This window comes from Geotrypetes seraphini, chromosome 2 (genome assembly GCF_902459505.1).
Source record: "Geotrypetes seraphini chromosome 2, aGeoSer1.1, whole genome shotgun sequence".
NCBI lineage: Eukaryota > Metazoa > Chordata > Amphibia > Gymnophiona > Dermophiidae > Geotrypetes > Geotrypetes seraphini.
In genome coordinates, this window is record NC_047085.1 from 475,078,782 (window position 1) to 475,105,556 (window position 26,775).

At 42.2% G+C, this 26,775-nt stretch overlaps 1 protein-coding gene across 6 annotated transcripts in view; it reads right to left on the minus strand.

The window, feature by feature from the left end:
• LOC117354345 (sodium channel protein type 5 subunit alpha-like) overlaps positions 1-26,775 on the minus strand; it is an 839,094-nt gene that overhangs the window by 229,259 nt on the left and 583,060 nt on the right. For all 6 annotated transcript variants that reach the window (XM_033931713.1, XM_033931710.1, XM_033931711.1 and 3 more), the window contains one exon: positions 1,335-1,458. In XM_033931713.1, the coding sequence (XP_033787604.1) occupies positions 1,335-1,458 (124 nt within the window). The remainder of the gene's footprint in view (positions 1-1,334; positions 1,459-26,775) is intronic.

Genomic DNA, 26,775 nt, shown 5'->3' on the forward strand with positions numbered 1-26,775 from the left:
ATCAGTTCAGTAACGAAGCCAAGAAGGGGAGGAGGGCATGCTGTGAGAATATCTGCCTGCTGTCCTTGGATAACAGCTGTTACAGGTAAGTAACTGTGCTTTATCACTTCTGAATATTCATGGATAGCCGGTTAAGTGCTATGTAACCGGTTAGTAGCTATTGCCGACTGGTTAAATCGCTTTGAATATCAGGCCCAAGTTTTCCATTTGAAGGAATTTTTTTTTCCTTCAAAGGAATACTTCAACCTAGAGAATGACACGGTGACAAAATTCATCACCTTTCCCATCCCCGTGGATAACCATCTTCATGTCATTCTTTAAGGAGAGAGGGAAGAATCAGAGTATAATTGGGCACAACCACTGACCCGCAAGCTTTGCTTTGAAGAATGCTGGTATAGAAGGACTGAAACAGACACTACAGAATGACAGTCTCTGGTATCCAGAACAGATATTGTGATGTCATAATGCCTCATTCCACCAGTGCCTAAGAGCCAATCACATCAGTGATGTCACAATGGCTTCATTATCCTTGGCTCACATAAGCACAGCCACTGACCCGCAAGCTTTGCTTTGAAGAATGCTGGTGTAGAAGGACTGAGGTTGAAATAGACACTAGAAAATGACATGGGATTATTTCCCGCGGGGACGGGAACGGTGATGAATTTTGTCACCGTGTCATTCTCTACTTCAACCCATTTAGATGTTTGGCCACAGAGCTGGGATATTGTGCTCTTGACAATCCACCCTGAAGTCTCATGTCTCCCTACTCTTTAAGTGAAAATAAATCAAATCGGTCAGCACGGGGTTGGCACGGCAAGAAAAGCGTGTACTGAAGCAAATTCATGGAAATGAAATAGAGGGAAGGGTGACGAGCTCTTTAGATAAAAGACAATTGGCTGGTTTCCAATAACTGGCTGCTTTCCAACAGCTGGCAGCCTTTGCCGGGTTTATTTTGGTGTTATTTTGGAGTTCACGTTCTACTTGAGAGGCAGAGAGTTCCACTAGCCAGGCTTGAAGTCAGCTTGTTTCAATAAGCAGCACAGCCACGAGAGGTGGTGTAAGAGGAGCTTATCAGCCTAAAAGCTGCAGCAGGCTGAAGAGCGCTCCGGGTCTTATCACGCATTGGAAATTCAAAAGCAAATGTTAACAAGTCACTGATGCCTGTTGCGTATGTGTTTGCAGCATTATCTGGAAACCGTACCAGTGAAAACATGAATGCAAGTCACCAGAGTGCCTCCGTGTTAATGTGGAGACATGTCTGATAGGGAGAACAGAGGCCCATGGACTGCTCGACTCTCTCCATAATTGCGGATGAGGCGAGGAGACGCTCTTACCTTCTGTGAAACATTCTTCAGGTTCCAGTAACTGCTCAGACTGCACAGACATCTGCTCAATCAGCTCCCCAGATCTCCTCAGATCCACGGTACTTCCTTCCGAGCAGCTACCGTCATCTTTCTTCTGCACAAAGAAGAAGAAGAGTTCATTCTATTTGTATTACTTGCTCCTGGAGCATGAAATATACTGGGAGGGAGGGGGAAAATAATCTATAAGCTTCCGTATTCACATCAGAATATATTGTCTTATCTTGCAGGAAGTCCAAGACAAAAAAAAAGGGGGCAAGAGACTGTGGATTCCAATGATCTTGACAAGGTGTTTATTTAAAATGAGATAAAAACAGATAAAAACCCAAAACAATCTGTTTTTTTCTGATTTTATCTAATTTTAAATAAACACCTTGTCAAGATCATTGGAATTCCCAGTCTCTTGCCCCCTCTTTTTTTTTTGTCTTGGACTTCCATTTTTTGACTGGAATATTTGGGCTCCCTTTTGTTTGTTCTTATCTCACAGGAGAAATTTTTCTATTCTTATTCATGGCACTAGGAATAAACTTGGGGGTTAATATTCAGCTGGCGGCATTTTGCTGAAAGCCTCTGGGTCATGTCCGGGCTCCAACATTGCATTTCTGGGTTTTTGGAGCAACCATAGCTAGTCAAGCGCAATATTCAGCACTTAACCAACCAAGATAACCGCATAAATAGAACTGCATAAAAGCCAGGCCTAACTTTATGCAGTGCCCCGTAGCCAGTTAAGTACTAAATATCAGCAAAGAACTAGCTTAGTGCCGCCTCTGCCCCTGGAATTTCCCCAAAATAGAACAGTACTCCAGACATCGCCTTATATTAACTTATTTTTAAATTACATGCAAATCCTTTCAGGACCCTCACTGCCCGATATGCTTCTGCATTCAGAACAATTTCAAGTTAGAATAGAGAGGAGGTCATACTATTTGGTCATAGCATTTCCCTTTTGGGATGGCTGCAATAGTAGGGTCAAAGGTCAAGGACAAGGATCATGAATATTATATACTGCCTCTCTGTGGTACAACCAAAATAGTACCTGTCCTTATATAATTCAAAAACTCCTAGAGAATGTATGGTGGATTTGTTAAGAAACGTAGCAGGTGTATAAGACTCAGCCTCAGGCCTACTTATGGCCCCTTTTATTAAACCGTGGTAACTATGCTGCTGTGGTAAATGTACCAAAGCCCATTCAATTCCTATGGGTTTCGGTGCATTTAACATGGCAGCATTGGTACCACGGCTTTGTAAAAGGGGTCCTTAATTTGTGCTTATGACCAAAATTCCTAGGCACAAAGGAAAATCAGGTTCTGACCTCAATAATCTTCTTTCTTATAGATGTATCTAGTCGTACTGAACGCTAGAGTTATGCATCTGAATCTGCAAATTGCTTGCAGAATGCTGTCAGTCTTCATTCAATTCTGCCTCCTTCCCAGGGAGCTCCTCCTGCCCCCTCATTTTGTACAAACGCATTCAAGAAGCACTGTCATGGAAGACATACTGGAAGAAGGGAAACAGGGAAAACAACCCCGATACTACAATTCTGTTCTGCTCTGAAACAGACTTATTAATTAACATTATAACATTCAAGTAACTGATCAAAGTAGATACAAAACTGTGTGCAACCAGCACTAATATTATATAGAGCTCGTAGTTACTCGTATGTCCTTCTATCAAGCAGAGACTTAAAAAGGAAAAAACATCAAGAACATAAAGGCTGGTTTGTTTTGTTTTATATTAACTCAGTTCATCTGAGAGACAGAGAATTCTCCAAATTCAGACTGATCCTAAGACAGAAAGCAGGCAAAGCCAACTTACAGGGCAGGGCTTCAGGACTACTAGACATATCTACAAGAAAGATTGAGGTAAGAGCCTAATCTTTCTTTCTAGTGCAATGTGTCTAGTAGGCCTGAATGCTAGGAACATACCAAAGAAGTCCTTTGAGTTTAGGGCAGTCCCACTGAGCCTGTCTTCAATACAGAGGACCCAAAAGTAGAGTTTTTCCTGGCTGCCACATCTACTGTATAGAACCTGGTAAAGGTATGAAAGGGTAGACCATGTAGCTGTCCTACAGGTTTCCTCGAGTGAGATCACCTGAGTCTCTGCCCATGAGGTAGCAATAACTCTCATGTAGTGCGATTTCATTGTGATTAGTGGCTGCTTACCACAGCCCACATACACAGAAGTAATAGCCATTTTTAAAAAATATATATTTTTATTGAAAAGTGGTAAAGAGAACGCATACATGAAATACAATACAATCAGTAAAATAGACAAGCTGACATTTTATTCTATCTGGAAATCGAGGCCTTAGACACCAGCCTCCCTTTCTTAACATGACTGGCATGATTGGTCAGAACAAAAAAGGTGTTCTGATATGCGAAAATCATTGGTAGCTTTGAGATACCAGAGAAGCACTCTCTTGACATCCAGCAATTGCAATGCTTTATCCTTTTTCTTAGACCCCGTAGGGTGGAAAGTGGGTAAACGGACTTCCTGATTAACATGGACAGCAAAGACTACTTTCAGCAAGAAGGATTGAACTGTGCATAAGGAAAGCCCTGCTTCTGTAATCTTAAGGAATGGCTCCCTACAGGACAGAGCTTGTAATTCAGAGGCCTGTCTCGCTGATGCAATCGCCTTGACTGTAGGATCTAGGAGGGAAGCCTCCCATAACGGTTCATATGGAGCTATACTGAGACCTTGCAATACGGTGTTAAGATTCCAGCATGGGAATGGGAGACCCACCGGAGGGTGCAAGTGAAGAGCCCCTTTAATGAACTGGGTGATATCTGGGTGCGAGGTCAGAGACTCCCCTCAACCTCAGAAACAGGAGAGTCCTATCTGCACTTTCAGCGATCCCACCGAAAGACCTCTCAGAAGTCCCTCTTGCAAAAAGTCCAGGACTACTGAAATCAGGGCTTGTAAGGGCTCTACACACCAGTGCTGAAAGTACTTCTAAGTCTTAGGATAGGCTTTGACCATTGATGGGTTTTTAGCTCTAAACAGAGTGGCGATAACAACATTAACTCTTGCTTTTCAGGGCCACCTGCTCAAGAGCCATGCTGTAAGCCCAAAGAGTTCTGAATTCTCTTTAGTAACTGGGCCCTGATTGAAAAGATCCATTTGGACTGTCAGCCTAAGCCCTTCGTCCCTCTGGAGGTGAACTAGGTCAACACACCACTGTCTGTGGGACCAATCGGGTGCCATAGGACTACCAACACCAGATGACTCGCAATCCTGTGAATGACTCGACCTAGCACAGGCCATGGGGGAATCATGTATAAGAGCCCTTTCTCCAGCCATGGCTGGACTAATACATCCAAACTTGTGTTTCCGGGTTCGTATCTTCAGCTCTAAAAGTGAGCTGCCTTTGTGTTTACTTCTGATGCCATCATAGCCATCTGCGGATGCCCTAACTGGCGTTGAACTGTTGGTGGGACAGCAACCATTCCCTAGAGTCTGCCAACTGAGAAAGTCAGCCTGCAGAGAGCCTGCAAATGAGCTTCTGCCCACCAAAAGAGGAGTCGAGTTTCTAGGTATAACAGGGCACTTCTGGTGTCTCCTTGCCTGTTGATGTAGGTCACCGCTATCACTGTCTAAGAAGACTCACTGCCTTGCCTTCCAGAGACTTTCCCAGGGCCTGCAGAAAAATGGCTTTGAGTTCTAGGCAATTTATTGACCATTTTTGCTGAGCCCTTACTAATGACCCTGAACAGGGTGTCCATTGCAATGACCTCCCCATCTGTACAGTCATTAGAATCTCCAAGGAAGAAATGTGGAGAGGCATGCCCCTTGAGAGGGAAGCTGTCTGCAGCCACCACCACAGACTGTTTCTCACTTCCGGTAAACATGGAAGTGGTTGCTAAAGCAAGTATGTCTGAGGAGACCAGCAAGACAGAAAGTCTTAAAAAGGTCTCATGTGCACTTTCACCCAAGTGACCACCTCTATGGCTGCTGCCATCGACCCATGTGACCTTGGGCAAGTAACTCAGTCCTCCATAGCCCCAAGTACATTAGATAGATTGTGAGCCCACCAGGACAGATAGGGAAAATGCTTGAGTACCTGATTGTAAAACCGCTTAGATAACCTTGATAGGCAGTATATAAACACCTAATAAACTTGAAACTTGATAATACCATGCCATAGGAGTCGGACTCTGTAGCAAGTCTAAAATCTACTTCTGGAGCTTCGATTGCGTGGCCTTAGGGCAACGGTTTAACACTGGCCATCAGGTCATTCAGACCGTTGCCTAATAGCATCTGCCCCTGAAAGGGAAGCCTGCTTAGTTTGGCTTTAGAGGTTGAATCCAAGTAGCAAAACAGATTCTATGCTGCTTATCCTAGGAATAAGCAGTGGTATTCCCCAAGCCATCTCAATAATGGCCTATGGACCTATTACCTCAAAATATTGATAATTATTGAAAGGGATTACAGACATAAATGAGCGAAGAATGAGGAGCATGACAGGGTTTAATATTTAATAGTCTCAAGACAAAGTCCACATATCTTCCGTAAAGAGAGTTGGAGTACCACATATGTTTCTGGGTGACTGTATGGAACAAGCTCTACTCCAGGGCCTTAAAATTAAATTCCCTCCCCCTGGACAAAGTACCTCATGAAAAACTTCTGAGGAAATTAGAAAGTCATGGGATAGGAGGTAATGCCATATTATGGAGTAAGAACTGGTTGAAAAACAAAAACAGAGAGTAGGTTTAAATGGTCAATATTCTCAACGGGACCATGGGAAGTAGGGTTGGAGGAAATACTATATCAAACAACAAAAAGAACTGGAAAAGATGTTCCTGATAAAGTTATTTATTGAATCAATCAAATGTTGCAATGTTATATTCACAGAGCGCAATCCACATATGTGTGGACCCAACACGACCCGTGTTTCGACTAAGACGCCTTCTTCAGAGGTCCTAAAGAGTATGAACATGTGTGTGAGAGAAATTGAATAGTAAATGTTAAAATATGTGAATATGTAAATATAAATTGAAGTGAAGGACAAGAACAATGAGATAGTGAGAGATGAGAAATGAGATTGACATGCTCAGATTTACATTGTGAAATGTATGACTCTGGTGTGACATGAAGAGATGGGGATACATTAAGGATGGAGGAAAACAGTGAATCAATGAGGTGAAAAAAAATTGTGTAAATGTTAAATAAGTACTGTGAAGATAGAATGGTGAGATGCTACCCCAACCGTTTACCTTTAGAACTTTTTCAATATGGTATATTCTGTCTTGTTGCATTGTGACTTTTAATGATTTTTCAAGATAAAAAGAACCATGTATGGCTTCATCTTCATAATCATGTATCTTGTATGTTGTTTTCTGAATCCTGTTTAAAACATCCTTTACTATAAATAGCTCATCAGTCCACATTTGCTCATTACCTTTTTCAAATTTTCCTTTAGCTTTTGATAGACTTACATAGTCTCCTTTCTTTAAGAGATCCTTGACACGGTTGCATTTGATACTACTGCCGTAGAGTTTGTGGATATCACAGACCTACTACTACAATTATTTATTATTTCTATAGCGCTGAAAGGCGTATGCAGCGCTGTACAGAAGAGCTTACAATATAATTTAGCCTGTATCAAGCGATTTCAAATCTTTTCATAAAGAAATCAAAACCCATCTATTCAAAAAATTTATACAGATGTCATAACTCCAACCTGGATTCCCCTCAGTGTGACTCCCCCATCCCTCCTTCTTCACCAGTTACCCTTCCCCTCAAAGCCCAAGCTTGTCAACTGCTTCCCTAACTGCATATATACTGAAACTGCACTAAATCCCACTGTTCTTCAACCGCCGGTCCGCGGACCAGTGCCGGTCCGCAGAAAATTTCTGCCGGTCCGCACAGAGCCGGCGAGATCAAGTCGGCAGTTAAATTTCCTGCCGACTGCGGTTCCTGCCAGCCTCAGGCGATCAAGACAGGCTGCCGACGTCGGATCCTTCCCTCTGTGAGTCTTGCCTGTTAGGAAACAGGAAGTTGAAACAAAATAGGCGGGACTCAGAGAGTGAAGGTCCCGACATCGGTAGCCTGTCTTGATCGCTGCCCCTGCCAAGTTGCTGAAGAGGGCCGCGGGGAAGTTGCATTTAGAATGAGAGAGCTGCAGATACAGGTGCAGGTGGAGGGAGATGGTCAGCGTGTGTGAGCAAGATCCTGGGGAGCCTTCACAGTGGCTTTCTCCCCTCCCACCAGCTCTCCTACTTGCCAGGGCAGTGATTTACCAGCAACTTCCTGCAGACAAGTACTGAGAGCTACTGGAAGGAAAGGAAGCCACTGTAGGAGGCTGGGAAGCTGCTGGATAAAGGGAGAGCTGTTACTGGACTTGGAGGGAGTTAGAAGGAGAGATGCTGCTGGGAGGGGAGGAGGGAAAGGGATGGAAAGAGAGTTAATGTTGGATAGAGGGAGGAGGGAAGGGAGAAGAAGGAGAGATGCTGCTGGGAGGGAAGGAGGGAAAGGGATGGGAAGAGAGTTAAAGTTGGATAGAGGGAGGAGGGAAGGGAGAAGAAGGAGAGATGCTGCTGGGAGGGGAGGAGTGAAAGGGATGGGAAGAGAGTTAATGTTGGATAGAGGGAGGAAGGAAGGGAGAAGGAAAAAAGGAAGGAAACAGCTGGTAGGGAGATTACAGGAGGGGAAGGGGGTCAGGGTGGAATGGAGAGATCAGATGAGGGAAAGGGGAAAGAGAGGAATGAGAAAGTAGAGAGACATTGATGCTGGAAAGGGGGTCAGCAGAGAAATGAGAGAGGGATAAAGATGCTAGATCTGGTGCAGGAGAGATAAAAATGAAGAAGGCAGTGAAGCTGTAATGAATGATGTAAATGAGAGAGGGGGCATAGAAAGAAGTCAGATACATATGGAAGGGGGAAAGGGCAGACATTGGATGGAACACGCAGATGCTGGATTGAAGAGACAGGGCAGACGCTGGAAGGAAAAGAGTGAAAAGAAGATAGAAGCCAGAGACAACAAAAGGTAGAAAAAAATAATTTTATTTCTATTTTGTCATTAGAATATATCAGATTTGAAATATATATCCTGCTAGAGACATAACTGGGGACTGCAGTATTCTGTTAGCATGATATTTCTGTGTAGTATTCTATAATAACTTGGCTTGTTTAGTTTTCTTGATAGTAGAGGGGATATATGTGAAGGGGAGGGGAGACAGGGGTTTTGTTGGTCCGTGCTCTGTTTATTTGTATTTATAAAATCACAATTGTTCAGAATATTGTTTCTTTTTATACTTTAATAAAATACATTCAATATAAAATCATAACTGCGGCTTGTGCAGTTGGGATCAGATGGTTTGCGGGGACCGAGCTCGCGGAGATGGGGTGTAAACAGGGTTTTTAAATTTTAGTCCTAGTAGTTTGCCGTTCCAGAAAATAATTCTTTTATTTCTGCCGGTCCACGGGTATAAAAAGGTTGAAAAACACTGCTATATCCTATCTGTACAGCATCTCGAATTGTATCCCATTCCCTAAACTATACTACACCATTCTTCTTGTAACTTCTCTGGAAATGTTCTTCTTCTCGTAGAAGTCTCTTTGTAATCATCCTGGAAATGTCCAGATGTCTCTTTTGTAATCCGCCCAGAACTGCAAGGTTGAGGCGGAATAGAAATCAGTAATGAAATGTACATTACATGATTTCTATTCCGCCATTACCTGTGAAAACGATAATGATAGCTATGTACGATAGCCTGCCACAAATCTTAATACGTAAAAGTGCTGTAAAATAATGCCACATTTTGGATTTTAAAATCCTTTTAAATCTTTCCACTACAGCCGCTGTAACATCATTATTGGTTGCTCTGTTTTAATAAATTCTTGAGAGACCTATTAAAAAAATTCTTTACCCTTCCTTGTCTGTTTGCATTTTCTTCAGGTGTACTACTTGGATTAAATATTGTTTCAGAGGCTTTGGCAATTTCATGACCGTTTTTTGTTTTTAAACTCATGACTCGTGCATATTTTGACAGAATATCTACAACCGTTAAGATGTATTTGCAACCTGTTGTTAAAACAGGTCAAGGCAGACATATCAATTAAATCAGCTTGCCGTTGTGCATATGCGTCCGACATGTGTAAATTGTAAGCATCTTGGCCTATGACCCATCAGGCTTTTCATCTTTTCAGTTGAATTTTTTTTATTAAGCTTTTTTAGCTACTTGAAGCAGAGGGATTAGGTCCCCAAAGCTCCCTGTTGCTTTTGAGTCATAATAAATACTCTTCAATAAAGTTTCCTTCATGATTGTTAACACAAAATTGCTAACTGCTTTCTAAAAAATAGGTCTGAAAGCCTCTGTCTTAACAGGGGTAACATTTTTCTGTTTTCTTTTATTAGACTGCCTCTGGTAATGACTGTGTACTCTGGTAGCAGTCTGTGCTCTTGCATTTCTGTGCTCTCTTTTTTTCTGCTGTCATTCTGTTAGCTGTATTTTACTTGGGACTCCTTTTCCAAAGGTGCATTAGGGCCTTAACGTGTGGAATAGCACGCGCACTAGACCTTAACGCTAGCATTGAGCTGGCGTTAGTTCTAGAAGCGTAGCGCGGGTTTAGCACGCGTTAAAATCCTGCGTGTGCTATAAACGCTAGCGCACCTTAGTAAAAGGAGCCCTTGGTTTAACACAGCTTGTTAAAGATCACCTAGTGCTTGTTCTTATCACGTGCTATTTGCCGTAATATTTCCTTTAAGCTCTCGCCATGACAAGAGGACTGCTACCCTCCAGTCACTAGGGAGGTTACATTTAACTGGGAGGTTACATTTTTCTGTTCCGATTTATTTCACTGCTTCCTGTAATAACTGTACAGTATATTCTGGTAGTAGTCACTTGCATTTCAGGTGTCACATAAAACCTGTTTCCGCTGATATCATTAGACAGTGCATTTCCAAGGGGCCAAACACCCCATTTCTGCTGACGCCATCAGAAAAGTGCAGTTCCGGCGGGGGGGGGGGGGGGGGGGGGCGGCGGTATACACACACCAATTTCCGCTGACATCATCAGAAATCAGAAAGTGGCAGGGGTCATTTCTGCTGACTTAGATCGGAGGGGGGGGGGGTGTTACTTTGGGGGTTTCAAATTTCATTATTTTTGATATACCGTTTATCATTCAGGTATCTAAACCAGTGGTTCCCATCCCTGTCCTGGAGGACCACCAGCCAGTCGGGTTTTTGGGATAACCTTAATGAATATGCATGAGAGAGATTTGCATATAATGGAGGTGACAGGCATGCAAATCTGCTCCATGCATATTCATTAGGGATATCCTGAAAACCTGACTGGCTTGTGGTCCTCCAGGACAGGGTTGAGTATTGATCTAAGTGGTTTAACAATAAAATAAAATATAAACATGGCTAAGCTAAAAGGAGGGAAGCACTTACGCATTGGCATGCATGATATGAAAGGGAGACAATAGGGAAAGGAAGATTATTAAATACATCGAAATGGAAAATAAAAATTAAGGGAGGAAAAGGGAAAGGGAAGTACATTTGGGTAGGGGGGCCGCTTCAAAAGGAGCGTTTTGGATTGTCAAAAAAGTTCTACAAGGTCATTCTCGGATCCAAGATGGCCGACGGTCCCGGACGCTGAGTAGCACGCCGGAGGAACTTTTGAAACTTTCTTCTTTCTTGAAAAGATTTACCTACCTAGAATGCCGAAGAGGAGAGGCCGCAGCGCTGCTGGAGCCATCGGCGTTCGGCGGTCCCCTCGTTCGGCAATATAGAAGAACTCCTGCGTCGGATGCAGGATATCCCGGCAGCGTCGGCACCCCCGCTGGAGACGCCTCAGAGGGGCGGAAATGAAGTGATCTCCTTGGGGCTAGAGACTACGCTGAGTCCCGACGCTAGGGCACCTCCCCCACCTCCTCAGGTTACCAGCTCCCCACGAGCGGAGGAGCTGCCGGGAGAAGGCAGGCACCTATCCTCGGAGGCCAGGGAGAACAGAGAGGGGAGCGTGGAGATGGACTCCCTGAGTTTTCAGGTGAGTCCAAGAAACACCGAGGACTTGGAAATATCAGGGACTATTTCAGACCAGCAAAAGGATTGCCAGAAACAGCTGATAACTGGTGAGACTATTCAAATTTCTAATCTTCCATATGTTGTTGAAAAGCCTAGAGAAGTGACACTGGACTCAATCTGGGATTTAGTGGCTGACCTGGCCAAGTCTGTCAAGCCCCAGCTTTTGCAGCTTGAAAATAAAATTACTCTTCAGGAAACTGAGATAAAAAACATAAAAGCTGAAATTGGTGAATCTAAGAATTCTATTGAGAATATACAACAGGAGTTAAAAGTATCAAAACAAATTAATGAAGCAATAATAAAAGATAATACAAATTTGCGTAGAAAACTGGAAACTTTGGAGAATTTTTCTCGTAATAATAATCTTCGACTGATTAACTTTCCTAGGATAGCCTCGGTGACACCTAGGGATATGATTAAACGCTATATGTTGGAGATTTTGGGTATTCCAGAGGACACATTACCACCACTTACTCAAGTATATTACCTACCAATGAAAGCTATTAAATCACCAACTAAACAACAGGAGAATAATCAATCACTTAATGTCTCAGCAATCTTGGAACTTTCAGATAGAGAGCTTGTATCTCCGGCAACATTGCTTCTTACTGTGGCTCTTGCTCCAGATAAAAACTGGTTGCTTAGATTGTTCTTTAGGAATAAAATGAAAGAATTTCTTGGACAAAAAATATTAATGTTTCCAGATTTGGCACGGGAAACCCAGAGGAGAAGGCGAGAGTTTCTTTTGATGAAGCCAGGTGTTATATCTCTTGGTGGGACTTTTTTTCTACGACACCCTTGCAAATGTGTAATACAATACCATATGAAGAAATATGTATTCTTTGAACCATTCCAGTTGACAGCCTTTTTGGCAGGAACTCGGCTGGATGAAGGGAAATTAAAATCAAAGTGAAGTGCATTTTAATAATGGTATCCTTCCTCAGCCAAGGGATCTTGTTTTCCTAATATTTGAATTGATAGTTGTTAGTATTTGTTAATGTGTCCGCCTTATCCTTCTTGGATCTAATTTTGAGGACTTGAACTGAATTTAAGCTAAACATTTATTTTAATTTTATTTGATTACTATGTATTTTACCTCTGACTATTATTTTCTTGCTTTTCTTCAACTTTCTGTACAAGTGGATACTTGATTTATAATATGTAAAAATTTGATAAATAAATAATAATAAAAAAAAAAAAAGTTCTACAAAATGGTTGTGGAAATCAGGATTTACAAGGTATAGGTATCTTTAAAAAGGAAAGTTTTGAGTTTGATTTTAAATTTATCTAAAGAGCTTTCTAAATGAAGGTCGGCAGGAAGGGCATGCCACCCATTTCATTGTTCAAAGTTCAAAAAATTGAGATTCTTTCTTGCAGATAGGTTATAGTAACAATAAACTTATTCCTCTCAGTCCTAAAGATCTTACTGATACAAATGCTTCAACAAACCTACCTTTCTCTAAATGCTCCCGGTTTACCCTTCTGACCTTGCAGGATATTCAAAGATGCCTTAACACACTAAATATAAAAGGGACCCACACAGAAATTCCACCTTTCTTCCTGAAACGATTCTTTTCTATTTTTGGTCCATACATCACTGACGTGGTTAGATCTAGTTTAACCACAGGATCCCTACCCAAAATCTGGAAACAAGCAATCATTTACCCAATAATCAAGGACCATAAAACTAGTACCAAGAAATTTCAAATTACTGTTCTATAGTTAATTTACCTTTTCAGGCTAAACTCACTGAAAAAAATTGTCTTTTACCAAGTCTCGGATTTCATCGAAAACACAAAGGGGGCTCATAATCAAAAAAAAAAAAAAATCTAAAAAGTGGCCTAAATGGGTACTTGGATGATCAAAAAGCCTGATCGTCCAAGTACCCGTAATCAAAGCTGGTTTGAAACATATCTAAAACCAGCTTAGGCCTTTCCCCTGCCTCAAAATGCAGAGAGAGAAAAGAGGTATTTTCAGAGGAGGGGAAAGGGCGGGAGGTGGGTCGACCTAGACCTAGGTGTGCAGCAGGTATAACCAAAACGTTAGGCAGGTTGCCTATATGGCACTTATACGTTTTGACTTAGACCAAGTCAAAACAGGTATAAGTGCCGAAAAGGGGCTACTGAGTTGATCGTGGCTGTTGCGATCAGTTCAGCAGCCCCAGCAACCTGCCTACCCCCCTACAGCAATGATTGCGGCAGGAGAGATGGCTCATCTCCCCTGCTGAGATCCACCCTTTCCCCCCCACAACGATCAGGGCAGGAGGAAGCCCAAGCCCTCCTGGTCCGCAGCACCCCGACTACATTCGGGGCAAGAAGGAGCCCAAGCCCTCCTGGCCCGGCGATCTCTCCCCCCTCCCCTCCTCACACGATCCAGCCAGGAGGGAGCCCAAGCCCTCCTGGCCTGGCGATCTCCCCCCTCCCTCCCAAAGATCCGGCCAGGAGGGAGCCAAAGCCCTCCTGGCCCATGACACCCTCTAACCCCCACCCCCACTAAGATACGGGCAGGAGGGATCCTAGGCCCTCCTGTCCTCGACGCAACTTCTCCCACAACCGCCCCCTCGAACCCCCGATCAGCCCCCCGCTGACCCGCGACCCCCCGCTGACCCCACGACCTCCCCACCCCCCTTCCCCGTACTTTACAAAATGTTGGTCGGACGGATGGGTGCCAAGCCCGTCCGTCCGACAGGCCAGCCATCTCCTAATGGCTGCCTTAGGGCCTGATTGGCCCAGGCAGCTCAAACTCCGCCCACAGGTGGGGCCTTAGGCACATGGGCCAGTTGTGTCCATATGCCTAAGGACCCGGCTTTACATCCCAATAAAACTGGCTTCTGCCAACTCCACTCTACTGAACTCACTTATAGGCCTAACTACAAAAATACTTTACCATCTCAACCACCACCAGTCAGTCCTTCTTATCTCTTTAGATCTCTCTTCTGCGTTTGACACCATTGACCATAACCTGCTATTAACATGTCTTCATGAAATTGGAATAATGGGACAGGTTATGGACTGGTTCATTTCTTTTTTTCTCAGAAAGATCAAAGGTCATCTTTAATGGAACATCATCTGAGTCTTTCACATTTAAGTACGGTATACTGCAAGGTTCTATTTTATCACCGTTGCTTTTTAATATATTTATGTCCCCTCTTTTAACTCTGGGTCAGCCTATTGGCTTCACTATGTTTGCTTATGCAGACGATGTGCAGTTAATTCATTCAATCGATCTTAATGACCCAGAGGAAGTAGCATCCATCAACCAGAAATTGGAAAAAATTAAACGTGGTTAGACACAAATAAACTGTCTCTTAATATCAATAAATCAAAATTAATGATCTTTCCCTTCAAAGATGGACTAACCTTACAGACCCCCTTAAAACTTGAGTCCTTACCAATTAAAACTGTGCCCACTTTGAAGTTGCTAGTCACCTTTGACAGTAAACTTACATATCACAATCATATCAGTACAGTTGTGCAGAAATGTTTTCATCGATTAAGAATGATCCGCTCTCTTTCAAAACTACTTGAACCTGCTTCCTTAAACACCTTGGTCCACTCTTGGGATCTCGTGTATAGATTACTGTAATGCTCTTTATAAGGGCATAACAAAAAGGAAATACGACGCCTTCAAATTGTACAGAATACAGCTATTAAAATTATCTTATAACACAAACAAATATGATCATGTTCCACCTCTTTTATTCAAAGCACACTGGTTACCTGTTGAACATAGAATCGGTTATAAAATCCTACTTTGAACCTTTAAAATCCATTCTAGTAACCAACCAGAGTTCATTGACAGACTTCTAATCCCTTATAGTCCATGTCACAGAATCTTCTTACCATACCATCTTTAAAGTTTATCAACACACATTGAGATCTAATAATTTCACTGTCACCGCACCTTCCCTTTGGAACTCGCTACCCAATTTCTTACACGAAGAGTCTGCACTAAATCAATTTAAATCCAAGTTAAAAACCTTCTTGTTCCAGGATACGTTTGGACAATAACTGTCCTTTTAAGGACTAAACAATGCTTGCCCATTTTTAACCCCTACCTATTGTTTTTCCCTCCTCTGTGCTCTTTTCTCCAATGATTGTAGTTCTTGCCCATTTTCCCATTTGTTTGAAGTATGTCTGTATGTCATGTCTTTGTTGTACTAATATATATCCCGGTATTGTTTAGCTTTACTAATTTTTAATTTGATTTTATGGCACTTTTATTGTACACCGCCTAAAAGTCTGATTAGGCGGTATAAGAAATTTTAAATAAACTTGAAACTTGAAGATGGATTTGCGAGTAGTGTCATGGAAGAATTCTCTTATCAAAGGGATGGTGAATAGATTTTGATTACTAGATCGAAGAGTCTTCCAAGATGCATTCATTATTAGAAGTTTATCAGTGAAAGCTGGATGGTGGGAGTGTTTTGTTTTGAAGGCAAGTAGTAGTATTTTCTTTTTAAAATTATTTATGAGTTTTCAAATTACATATCAAGTATACACTTGTACAGAAAGTTGGTTAGACAGGATATTATTTTCTCAAAGTATAAAACATTGATAATCCTTAAAACAAGATAGGAAAATGATCATTTTAACTAAGCAACTCAAGTCCTCAAATTTGGATCCAAGATTTCACATAGGCGAGAAGAAAAAGGGAAAATAAAAGTCAATTTAGAAATATGCTATACATAATGCAGAGGTAGAAGTAATTTATTTAAACTCTGGAGCAATTGATGTTCCTCCATCTATTTGGGACAAAGCCAAGAAAGCAGTTAACTTGTTGAAGTTCAAAGAAAACATATTTAACTGAGCGGTGGCATATAATACACTTGCAAGGATATCTCAAGTAAAATGTAGCCCCCAATAAAGTGACCCCTGGTTTCAAAAGAAGAAATTCTCGGCGACGTTTCTGGGTTTCTCTTGAGAGATCAGGAAACATTTGAATTTTAAATCCTAAAAACTCTGTTTATTTTTAAAGAAAAGTCTCAATAACCATACTTTATCAATCGAGAGAGCTACAGTTAATATCAATGTGGAAGATGTTACTATGTCCTTTTTAGACGTTTCCAAAATTTCCGATACATTCAACATTGCTTGATCAGATTTTTTTCTGGTACCGGAGAACTAGAAAAGGGTGGATGTGGTCCCTCTACATAAAAATGAAAGTATGGAAGAAGTAGCATAATTATAGGCCAATATTCTGTGGTAAGCAATTTACTGGAAACACTTTTAAAACAGAGAATGATGAAATTTCTAGAATCCAGTGGATTACAGGACCAGAGGCAACATGGATTCACTAGACAAATCTGATCAAGTTCTTTGACTGGGTGACCAGAGAATTAGATAGAGGGAGTGCACTAGATGTGGTGTATTTAGATTTTAGCAAAGCCTTTGACAGTGTTCCACACAGACGTCTAATAAATAAACTGAGTGCCCTCAGGATGGGCCCCAAAGTGATTGACTGGGTCAAGAACTGTTTGAGTGGAAGATGACAGAGGGTAGTAGTTAATGGAGATTGCTCTGAGGAAAGGGATGTTACCAATGGTGTGACTCAAGGTTCTGTTCTTTTTAACATTTTTGTAAGCAATATTGCTGAAGGTCTGTCCGGTAAGATTTGCTTCTTTGTGGATGATACCAAAATCTGCAATAGAGTGTGAATAACACGAAGAAAGACCTAGTGAAGCTTGAAGAATGATCTGAAATTTGGCAGCTAAAATGTAATGCTAAGAAAGGCAAGGTCATGCATTTCTGCTGCAAAAACCTGAAGGAACAGTACAGTTTAGGGGATGAAGAACTTATGGGCACGACAGAAATGCAGGACTTGGATATGATTGTATGTGGTGATTTTAAGGTAGACAAACAGGGCGAAAAGGTGATAGTGAAAACCAGAAGGATGATAGGGTGCATAGGAAAAGATATGGCCAGTAGGAAAAAGGAGGTATTGATGCCCCTGTATAAGACTTTGGTGAGACCTCATTTAGAATATTGTGCACAATTCTGGAGGCCACAGCTTCAAAAAAGATATAAAAAGGATGGAGTCAGTCCAGAGGAAGGCTACTAAAATGGTGTGTGGTCTTCATCATAAGGCATATGGGGACAGACTTAAAGATCCTAATCTGTATACTTTGGAGGAAAGGTAGGAGAGGGGAGATATGATAGACATTTAAATACCTACAAAATATAAATGTGTATGAGGCGAGTCTCATTTGAAAGGAAACTCTGCAATGAGAGGGCATAGGATGAAGTTAAGAGATGATAGGCTCCGGAATAATCTAAGGAGATACTCTTTTACAGAAAGGGTGGTGGATGAATGGAACAGGCTCCAGGAAGAATTGGTGGAGACAAAGACTATATCTGAATTCAAGAAGGCATGGGATAGGCATGTAGGATCTCTTAGAGAGAGGAAGAGATAATGGTTACTGCAGATGGGTAGACTAGATGGGCCATTTGGCCTTTATCTGCTATCATGTTTCTATTATACTATTCATGCTCATCACGCATCATCCCAGTGCCTAAATATTAGCATCATTTATTGAATTTTCACCAAAGTGTGTAGATATCAATGCCCATTTGAAGACCAGAATTCATGACGTGCTTAGCATATATCCTTTTTTCTTCTGTTGCTGTGCTCTTGTTCTAATTTTGCCTCGGCTGACTTTTTAAATTATCTATGTCAAAATGCCTGTGAGAACAGTAGAATGCCCTCCTACTCGGCCTACTCCTTGCAGTAAAGGAAACAGTGCATATGCCTGCAAATCGAGGTATAGAAGGCCTTTTAATAAACAAAAATGGACTGCTAGTAGACAGTAACTGAGCCTCACTCTGACATCCAAGTCACTGTGCAAAGAAAAGGCAGAGTGACTTTGGAAATTCTCACTGCATAGCAGGGGTGCTCACCAGCTGAGCAATGCTGCTGGATGCTAAGAATTTTCTGACTCACTGAGCTCATGGCTTAAGAGTCTCTTATTTCCCTATAAACCTCCTGGCGTGTTCCTGTATCTTACTGTGGCACAGAAAAGGAAACAGCAGCCTGGAAAAATGCTATCTACATTTGGGACTAGATTGACGGATTAGACAAATTACTAATCACAAAAAAAAAGGAAATAAACAATGAATTTATTTGTTGTGTGCAATATGAAATCTACACTGGGTTTAAGGTTCCGGCAAATTATGCTGATTGAAAGGCAAAGGAGATGTCCTTTCAACCAAAAACAAGCCTTTATTGATTCGAGAGTATGGTCCCAACAAGGATTTTTAGTTTTGGCATATATAAATGCCTTCCTCAGGGGACACTGGTTCAAACGACAGAAACTATAAAAACACTTGGTAGTGCTCTCAGCTACCTATTCACACTACCAAGTGTTTTTATAGTTTCTGTTGCTTGAACCAGCATCCCCAGAGGAAGGCGTTTATATACGCCGAAACTAGGATCCTTGTTGGGAGCGTACTCTCGAATCAATAAAGGCTTGTTTTTGGTTGAAAGGAAGTCTCCCTTGCCTTTCTGTTGCACTGTTGGTATTTTAAGGCGAGGTCTTCTTCTTCTGCCTGTTTGCTCTACTTTCCAAACTATCTAGTGCGATCATATTTCCCTGGTAATGTTATATTAAGAAAAATAGGCGCCTACTTTTCTTTATAGATTAAACATTAAATAAAGGCATTAATGTTATATTTGAGTCATCAATTCCATTGACTTATGAAGCAGTCATATGTGCAATACATATTAAGCCCCCCCCCCCCCCATGGACCGATATAAATGCCGTCTTTTCCTAATTATGACCGGGATAGCCATGCAGATAACCCGTAAATGAAAAAATTACGATCGCCTGAATTTTCCTTTTTGGTGGGCTAACCTATGCTCTAGTTATAGCTATGAAAAAATGAATGCTGAAATGCTGGGGCATAGTAACGTATTTAAGCTGGTTTGGGGGCCTGTTGACATCTTATATTACTTCTCTGTAGTTGTTTTTTGTCTTTAATTCTGTGCCATCTCCTTGCATATCCAGGGTGGGAAGGAATGAGGGGGGGTGGGATTATGTTATTGTATTATTTTAAACTAGTCTTTAAGCCCGTTACATTAACGGGTGCTAGAATAAATGTGTCTGTCTATCTTTCTTTCTGTCTCTCTGTCTCTTTAGCCGCTGTCTGTCTGTCTTTCTTTCTTTCTCGCTCCTTGGCCGTTGTCTGTCTGTCTCTCTGGCCCCCCTGTCTGTCTTTCTTTCTGTATGTCTCTCTCCCTGGTCCCCTGCCTCTCTCTGGCCCCCCCGAGCAAACCAAGATTGCTGCCTGCCCCCAGCACACCCCTCCCCCCAAAGCATCCCCTTTTCCCTCTCCCCCCTCCACTTCTTTCTGTTTGTCTCTCTGTCTCTCTCCCTGGCCCCCTGCCTATCTCTCTCTGGCCCCCCCAAGCAAACCAAGATTGCTGCCTGCCCCCAAGCACACCCCTCCCCCCAAAGCATCCCCTTTTCCCTCTCCCCCCTCCACTTCCCTGTGCAGCAGTAGCAGCCAGATGCTTCGCAGCACCTCAGACACCCTCCTGCCGTTGCTCTCACCGACGCACGTGCCGCAAATGGATAACACGGCACGGAAGCACAGAATCACGGCAGCAGGGATCATGCCGTTTCAACTGCGCATGCGCGGGTAAGGGTTTTATTATAGAGGATAAGTGTAGATTATTGAAAGAGTACATACATAGTGATTAATCAATGGGTAGGTGGGTGGGATAAAATGATTGATTTTGAATATCTGTAAGTTGAATGTGCTTTTCTTGACTTGTTATATGTTCTGAAAACCTGACTGGATTGCGGCCCTCGAGGAGGGACTTTGACACCCCTGTTTTATACCATTCATTTTCTAATTAGAGATCCTCCTTGTTCATCCCACGTTTTCTGTTGCTATTTTCATCTCACCAATCACTGTTTTCACGCCACTATCTCTACCCAAAATAGGTAGCAAAATGTATACACTAAAGATCCCAAAACATGTTTGCTAAATTGCAGCAATCTGGACGGTGTTATGCCCCCAATATTTAATAATAAACACTTTCACATGGATTTTTTGGAAGGCAAAAGAAACTACAACATGAGCTAAAAAGGCCCCATAGGGAGGAAAAGCCTCAGACAAAGCCCTCCCACCGCCCCAGCTGTGGCCCAGGTGTTCAGGATGAGAACCTCATTGGCATAAAAACCTCCTATGAAGACCACTATGGCTCTATGTTGTGTAAACAAATAAATGAATGGTGAAATTAAATAGCAAAACGTTCACATTCTTAAAATTGTAGCGATTCAAAAAGTTGCCAAATAGTCACACCTTTGAGTATAAAGTGACTTAAAACTTATCTTTTGTTTGTATAGCTCGGTCAGGACACCAACAGTGGATTTCTCCAGTTACCTTTGAGGCCAAGTTGTTAATCTGGATTAATTTGTTATTATTCTTAGGAAAATTCCCAGTGGAACAAGGTCATATTATGATTACTCCAATTATAAAAAATGCCAAAGAACCCTCTAATATAGCATCTAATTTTAGACCTATCGCCAGTATTTCCTTGGCCACCAAAATACTGGAAGGTTAGTAAACGTAGAACTTGCTATCTATTTGGAGAAATAATATATTCTTCATGATAACCAATCTGGTTTTCGGGCAGGTTACAGCATGGAAACAGTCATAGCTTCACCGATTGATCACTTGCACTTACTTTTTAGCTTAGGTTCAAGTGCTATGATTCTGCAACTTGACCTAAGCAGTGCATTTGATTTGGTGGATCATTCTATTCTTTTGGACTGTTTAGAGTCCATCGGAATTTCAGGCAATGTCCTGAACTGGTTCCAAGGGTTCCTGGGAAAAAGATCTTACAAGGTGCTAAAGGATGATAATCTTTCTTATGGTTGGGACAACTCTTGTGGAGTACCTCAGGGTTCCCCTTTGTCTCCTACCCTGTTTAACATCTATCTTGTTTCATTGGGTAACCTTTTGCAGAGTTTAAAGCTTAAATGCTTCATCTAAGCAGATGACATCACTATTGTTATCCCGCTAAGCTCTCTTACATCTGAGCTTATAAATTCCCTATCAATCATTCTAAGTCAGGTTGAACTCTGGATGTCTGCTTTTAGACTAAAATTAAATACAGAAAAGACCAAATTCTTTTTAGCAGCCCCTAATGATAAAATCAAGGAAACCATGATACATGTGAATGGGATAAATGATAATATTGAACAATCTCTAAAAATACTAGGAGAAACCTTGGATAAACATCTTACATTAGAAAAGCATTCTGACAGTGTTTAAGAATAGTTTCAGTGCTCTGTAAACTCCATACTATTAAAAAATATTTTGACGAAGTTTCCTTTCGTCTACTAGTTCAATCTTCTATCCTGAGTATTCTCAACTATTGCAATATTATTTATGTAGGCGCTCCCAAGAAAATTATTAGAAAATTAAGGGTGGTCCAGAACACGGCTGTCCACCTTATTTATGGCCTAAAGAAATGGAAACATATCACCCCCTCCTATCAAAAGCTCCATTGGCTGATATTTGAATCCAGAGTTCTGTTCAAGTTTCCTTGTTTCTGTTATAAAATAACATTCGGTATGCTTCCGAGTTACCTAGACTCTCATTTTAATCTGAGTTAGAGAATGACACGGTGACGGTTTACCCGCGGCCACCGCATTTAAGCCGCGGGTCACCGCCGAAAACGGGGAAGAAAACTAGCAGTCGCTGCGGTGACGGGGACAAGGCCATTCACCGACCACGGAAACGGTGAACAGGTTTGTCCCCGCGGGCCAATGTACCCCCTTCTAGGAACCGCTATTTACCTGTGTTTCACCGTGCTCCTCATTTGTCAGATCAACCCTTCCTGCCAATCGCAGCAGAAGGGTACCCAACCCCTCCTGCCGGTCTTCCCAATGGCCTCCCCTAAGATCGCCGGCAGGAGGGTACCCAACCCCTCCTGCTGGACCCCCCCCCCCAACGAACCCTCCCACCCCGGAACCCCCTTAGTCTTACTTTCCAAGTTGGACCGGACAGCTCCTCGCTCGTCTGGCCAGCAGGCCTGCCTCCGTCCAAATGAGGCGGGCCCGCCCCTCCCCTCCCCTGCCTAACCCACAGGATCCTAGGGCCTGATTGGCCCAAGCACCTAAGGCCCCTCCTATAGCGGGAGTGGCTTTAGGTGCCTAGACCAATCAGGCCCTAGGATCCTGTGGGTTGGGCAGGGTAGGGGCGGGCCCGCCTCATTTGGACGGAGGCAAGCCTGCTGGCCATACGTGTGAGGAGCCGTCCGGTCCAACTTGGAAAGTAAGACTAAGGGGGTTCCGGGGTGGGAGGGCTCGTTGGGGGGGGGGGGTCCAGCAGGAGGGGTTGGGTACCCTTCTGCTGCGATTGTCGGGAGGGCCGTTGGGGGGGTCTACAGGAGGGGTTGGGTGCCCTCCTGCCGTGATCGCTGGGGGGAGGGGAGACTTGCAGCCGTAGCCGCGGTCACTATGCTAATCACGGCAGGGAGATCTTTGCCGCGATTAGGTACAGCGGCCGCGTCTAATTACCATATAGGCTAACATTGTAAGCATTTAAAGTACATGTCGTGTTTGTTTTTGCATTGCTAGCCCCAGGGGTGGTGGAAGATTAGTGATTGAAAAACTGTATGAAAAATAACTATTTTAAATTTAGTGATCAAAATGTGTCAGTTTTGAGAATTTATATTAATTAATTTTTTCTCTGCGTGTTTTGTTTTTGTATAGTTATTAACTAATATTTAACTAAGTTTTAAAGTTTTAAAGAATGTTTCCTTTATACGTAAATAAAGAAAAGTGAATGGGATTGCAGTGGCGGTGACGGGGCGGTGAATGGGGTGGCAGGGGCGGTGACGGGGCGGTGAAGAGGATGGTGAGACGGGGACGGGGCGGTGACGGGGATGGTGAGACGGGGACGGGGCGGTGACGGGGACCAATTTTTTCACCGTGTCATTCTCTAATCTGAGTTATACAAACAAGAGTTCTGAAGATTACATCTATTCGCCTATCCCTCAGTAAAATTTTGCCAGTGTAAAGGTTTTGTGAAAGAATCCTTGCCTTTCAGGCAGCTAAATTAAATATTTGGCTTGCCCGGTGTGTGTTAGAAACCTCTTCTTACCTGGATTTTAGAAAACAGATAAAAACTCAATTATTTAATAGGCCAGGGTCTTAATACTTTTTAATATTTTTATCTTGCTTTGTAAAATTCTCCGCATTCTTTTATACTGCATGCATTTTATAATTTATGAATTTCTTCCACTAGATGCCTTCAATTGTTGTCTTTTTAAATAACTTGTACTGTTTGTATCTAATCCAATTGTTGTGAACCGCTTAGAACTCTCGGGTATGGCGGTATATAAAAATACAATTATTATTATTATTATAATGCTGCCTCAGGGTGTAACCTCCGATCATGAGCTTTCAAAAACGAAAACACTAAATCGTGTCTCAATGCACAAAAGTGCCCCCAATATTTAAAAACATGTGCAACAAATGAAATCACGTGGCTTCCAGGGAAGATCATAGAAATTTTCAGTATCTCCACCTACAGGAAAATCCCATCCAATCATAGGTTTTCAAGAAGTCTGTAAAACAAGAGCACTGGGCAAAAAACTCCTAAAAGTTAAAAATATAGGAGAAAGCCCTACTGCTAAAAAAACAACCCCACCCAGCACCTATTGACACAAAAATCTAAAAAGTGAGACAGGACACCATTCAAAATGAACCAGTAACAATATTCCCCTCAAAATCTCAACTCGTACACCTATATTTAAAAATGCTATCAAAACAATGCAGCAACTAGTGAAAATATCACTTAGTTTAAGAGTTCACTGCCAAAAATGTCCCAGTCAGAGGGGATGCTATCCAAAAAACTCAACAAGAGCCTCTTATTTCACTGGAAAGCTGCTTCAGAAGGCAGGAACCCATGCACAAAATTAACCCATTTGGAGAAATTGCCTCTAAAACAAACCACCCTTTCAGGGGAGCAATTCTATAATGGGATATCTGTTAAGAGAACTCTACCTCCTATCTATATCTCTATATCTCATTGTTCATAATCACTGACTAGAAATCTTATTGTAAACCGCATTGAATCCTTGTCAAAATTTGTGGTATAAAAAAAAAAGTACGTTATGGTATGGTATACTGGAACAGGGAAAAGGAAAGAAGGAACCAAGCCTCGAGGCGAAGCAGAACAAAGAAAAAGAGGCCCAGGAGATGTCAAATCCAACCTGTGGTCACATATCCTTTATTTACAATTTGTACCAAAGTTTAATAATGAATCTTAAAAAATACTAAAACAAGCAAAGTCCAAAAAATGCAAAGTCCCAAAGTGAAAAGTCCCGACTAGGATCCAAGTTTCGGCAACTCCATCGCCTTCTTCAGGGGACAATTATGTACTTGTAACGTACTGCTGACAGAGTGTATGAACGCGTCGGTGTCTTTCCTTCCAAAAAGAAGCGCCAAAAGCACAGCCTTGGAAAGGCAAGTCATTAAATCTAAATCCCTTTTTGTCAAGCAGAATTACTCCTGGATCACAAATCAGCATGAAGGATGGTTTTTCTCTGCATTTCAATACATTTAAACCACTGATCTCAAACCCGCGGCCCGGGGGCCACATGTGCCCCACCAGGTACTATTTTGAGGCCCTCGGTATGTTTATCATAATCACAAAAGTAAAATAAAACAGTTTCTTGATCATATGTTTCTTTAGCTATAAATGACAATATTATTATTAAGACTTAGCCAAAAGGAAAGATTTATAAACTATAAAGAGTTTTACCTCATGCAAAATTGTCATTGTCATTTTTTAAATGACATTAACTATTTTTTTCTGAGGCCCTCCAAGTACCTACAAATCCAAAATGTGGCCCTGCAAAGGATTTGAGTTTGAGACCACTGATCTAAACTATCATTCCCCGGCAACATCCACTGCTCAGCTGAAGCAAAAACCAAAGCTGAAGTACATTCAAAACAAGACACTTGATCACGAAAGGCATAACCAGACAGGGGGGTAATTCCAGACCATGTCTACTAAAGCAGAATAAAAACAGCACTCAAATACTAGCAAGATGTCACAGAAAGCCCATACTTTGCATGCTTAACGGTTACACGGATGAGGTCAAAACTAAATTCAGAGAGACATCACATAATTGTGTTGTGCCAGAGTATTAATGGGGAAGGAAATAATTTCATTCTGTACAACTGCACCCTGTCCCCCTTCCCCCTCCTGCTCGTTTTCTCAAGTCTATTCATATCCTGCTCTAACAGAGGTCAATCCCACGTAAATGGCCTCTCTTCTCAGGCTCAGCATCTCTGCCAAGAGTCACCCTTGCCATAGGAGGCGCGATAAACACGTTGGCAATTCAACAAACAGATCGGCTCTTCCTGTTTTGTTCCCGTGGGATGAAAGGAAGATCATGGGTCAATACTGAAACTGCAGGCACGCGCCTGTATTATGCAAAGCTTCTAAAAATACCCTCATTAGGCTATTCAGTCCCTTAAGCCTGACTTCCCCCAGATATTTCTCTCTGCCTTTTTTTAGTTCTGTGTTGAAAGGGAGCACAAGCATGTTTTCCTGTTATTCCCTGTGGTATTTTAGAGGCTGGGATCCATTTATAGGTGACAGAGGAAGCCAGGATTGATATTTGATTGTCATGTTGCTAAATCTCAGAACTGGAATGTTCAAGTGGGATTTTCTGGAAGGTCACTCCATAGTCAAGATATACAGCTATTATCCAGCTGGCCTTACTGATGCATCTGCTGTATGCAATAAAATGTGCTTTGATGGCCATGGGATATCATGAGATAAAGCTCAACAAAACAGATTGGAACAAAAACTTGCTCAACTCTGATCCAAATATCATGTGTGCACCGAGACAAGTGAAGCAAAACCAGATATACTGATATCACTCAAAACAGGGATCTCTGAATTTCAAACACTCAGACACCACAGCTGGCAGATGCTTTATGAGGTATGACTTGGCTGAGGGACTTCGAGGTAAAATTACATTATTCGCCGAGGACGCCAAACTATGTAACATAGTAGGCAAAAACAAAATAGACAAAAGCACAGGGCCCGAAAACAGCTCAATGCCCAACAGCTCAATGCCCAACAGTATGACGCAGGACCTACTCCTGCTGGAGCATTGGTCAAAGACTTGGCAACTAAGTTTCAATGCCAAAAAATGCAAGGTTATGCACCTTGGCAGCAAAATTCCATGCAGGACTTACACCCTAAATGGTGAGATCCTAGCAAGGACTGTGGCAGAACGTGACTTGGGGGTGATCATTAGCGAAGACATGAAGTCTGCCAATCAAGTGGAGAAATCTTTGTCCAAGGCCAGACAAATCATGGGTTGTATCCGGAGGAGCTTCGTCAGC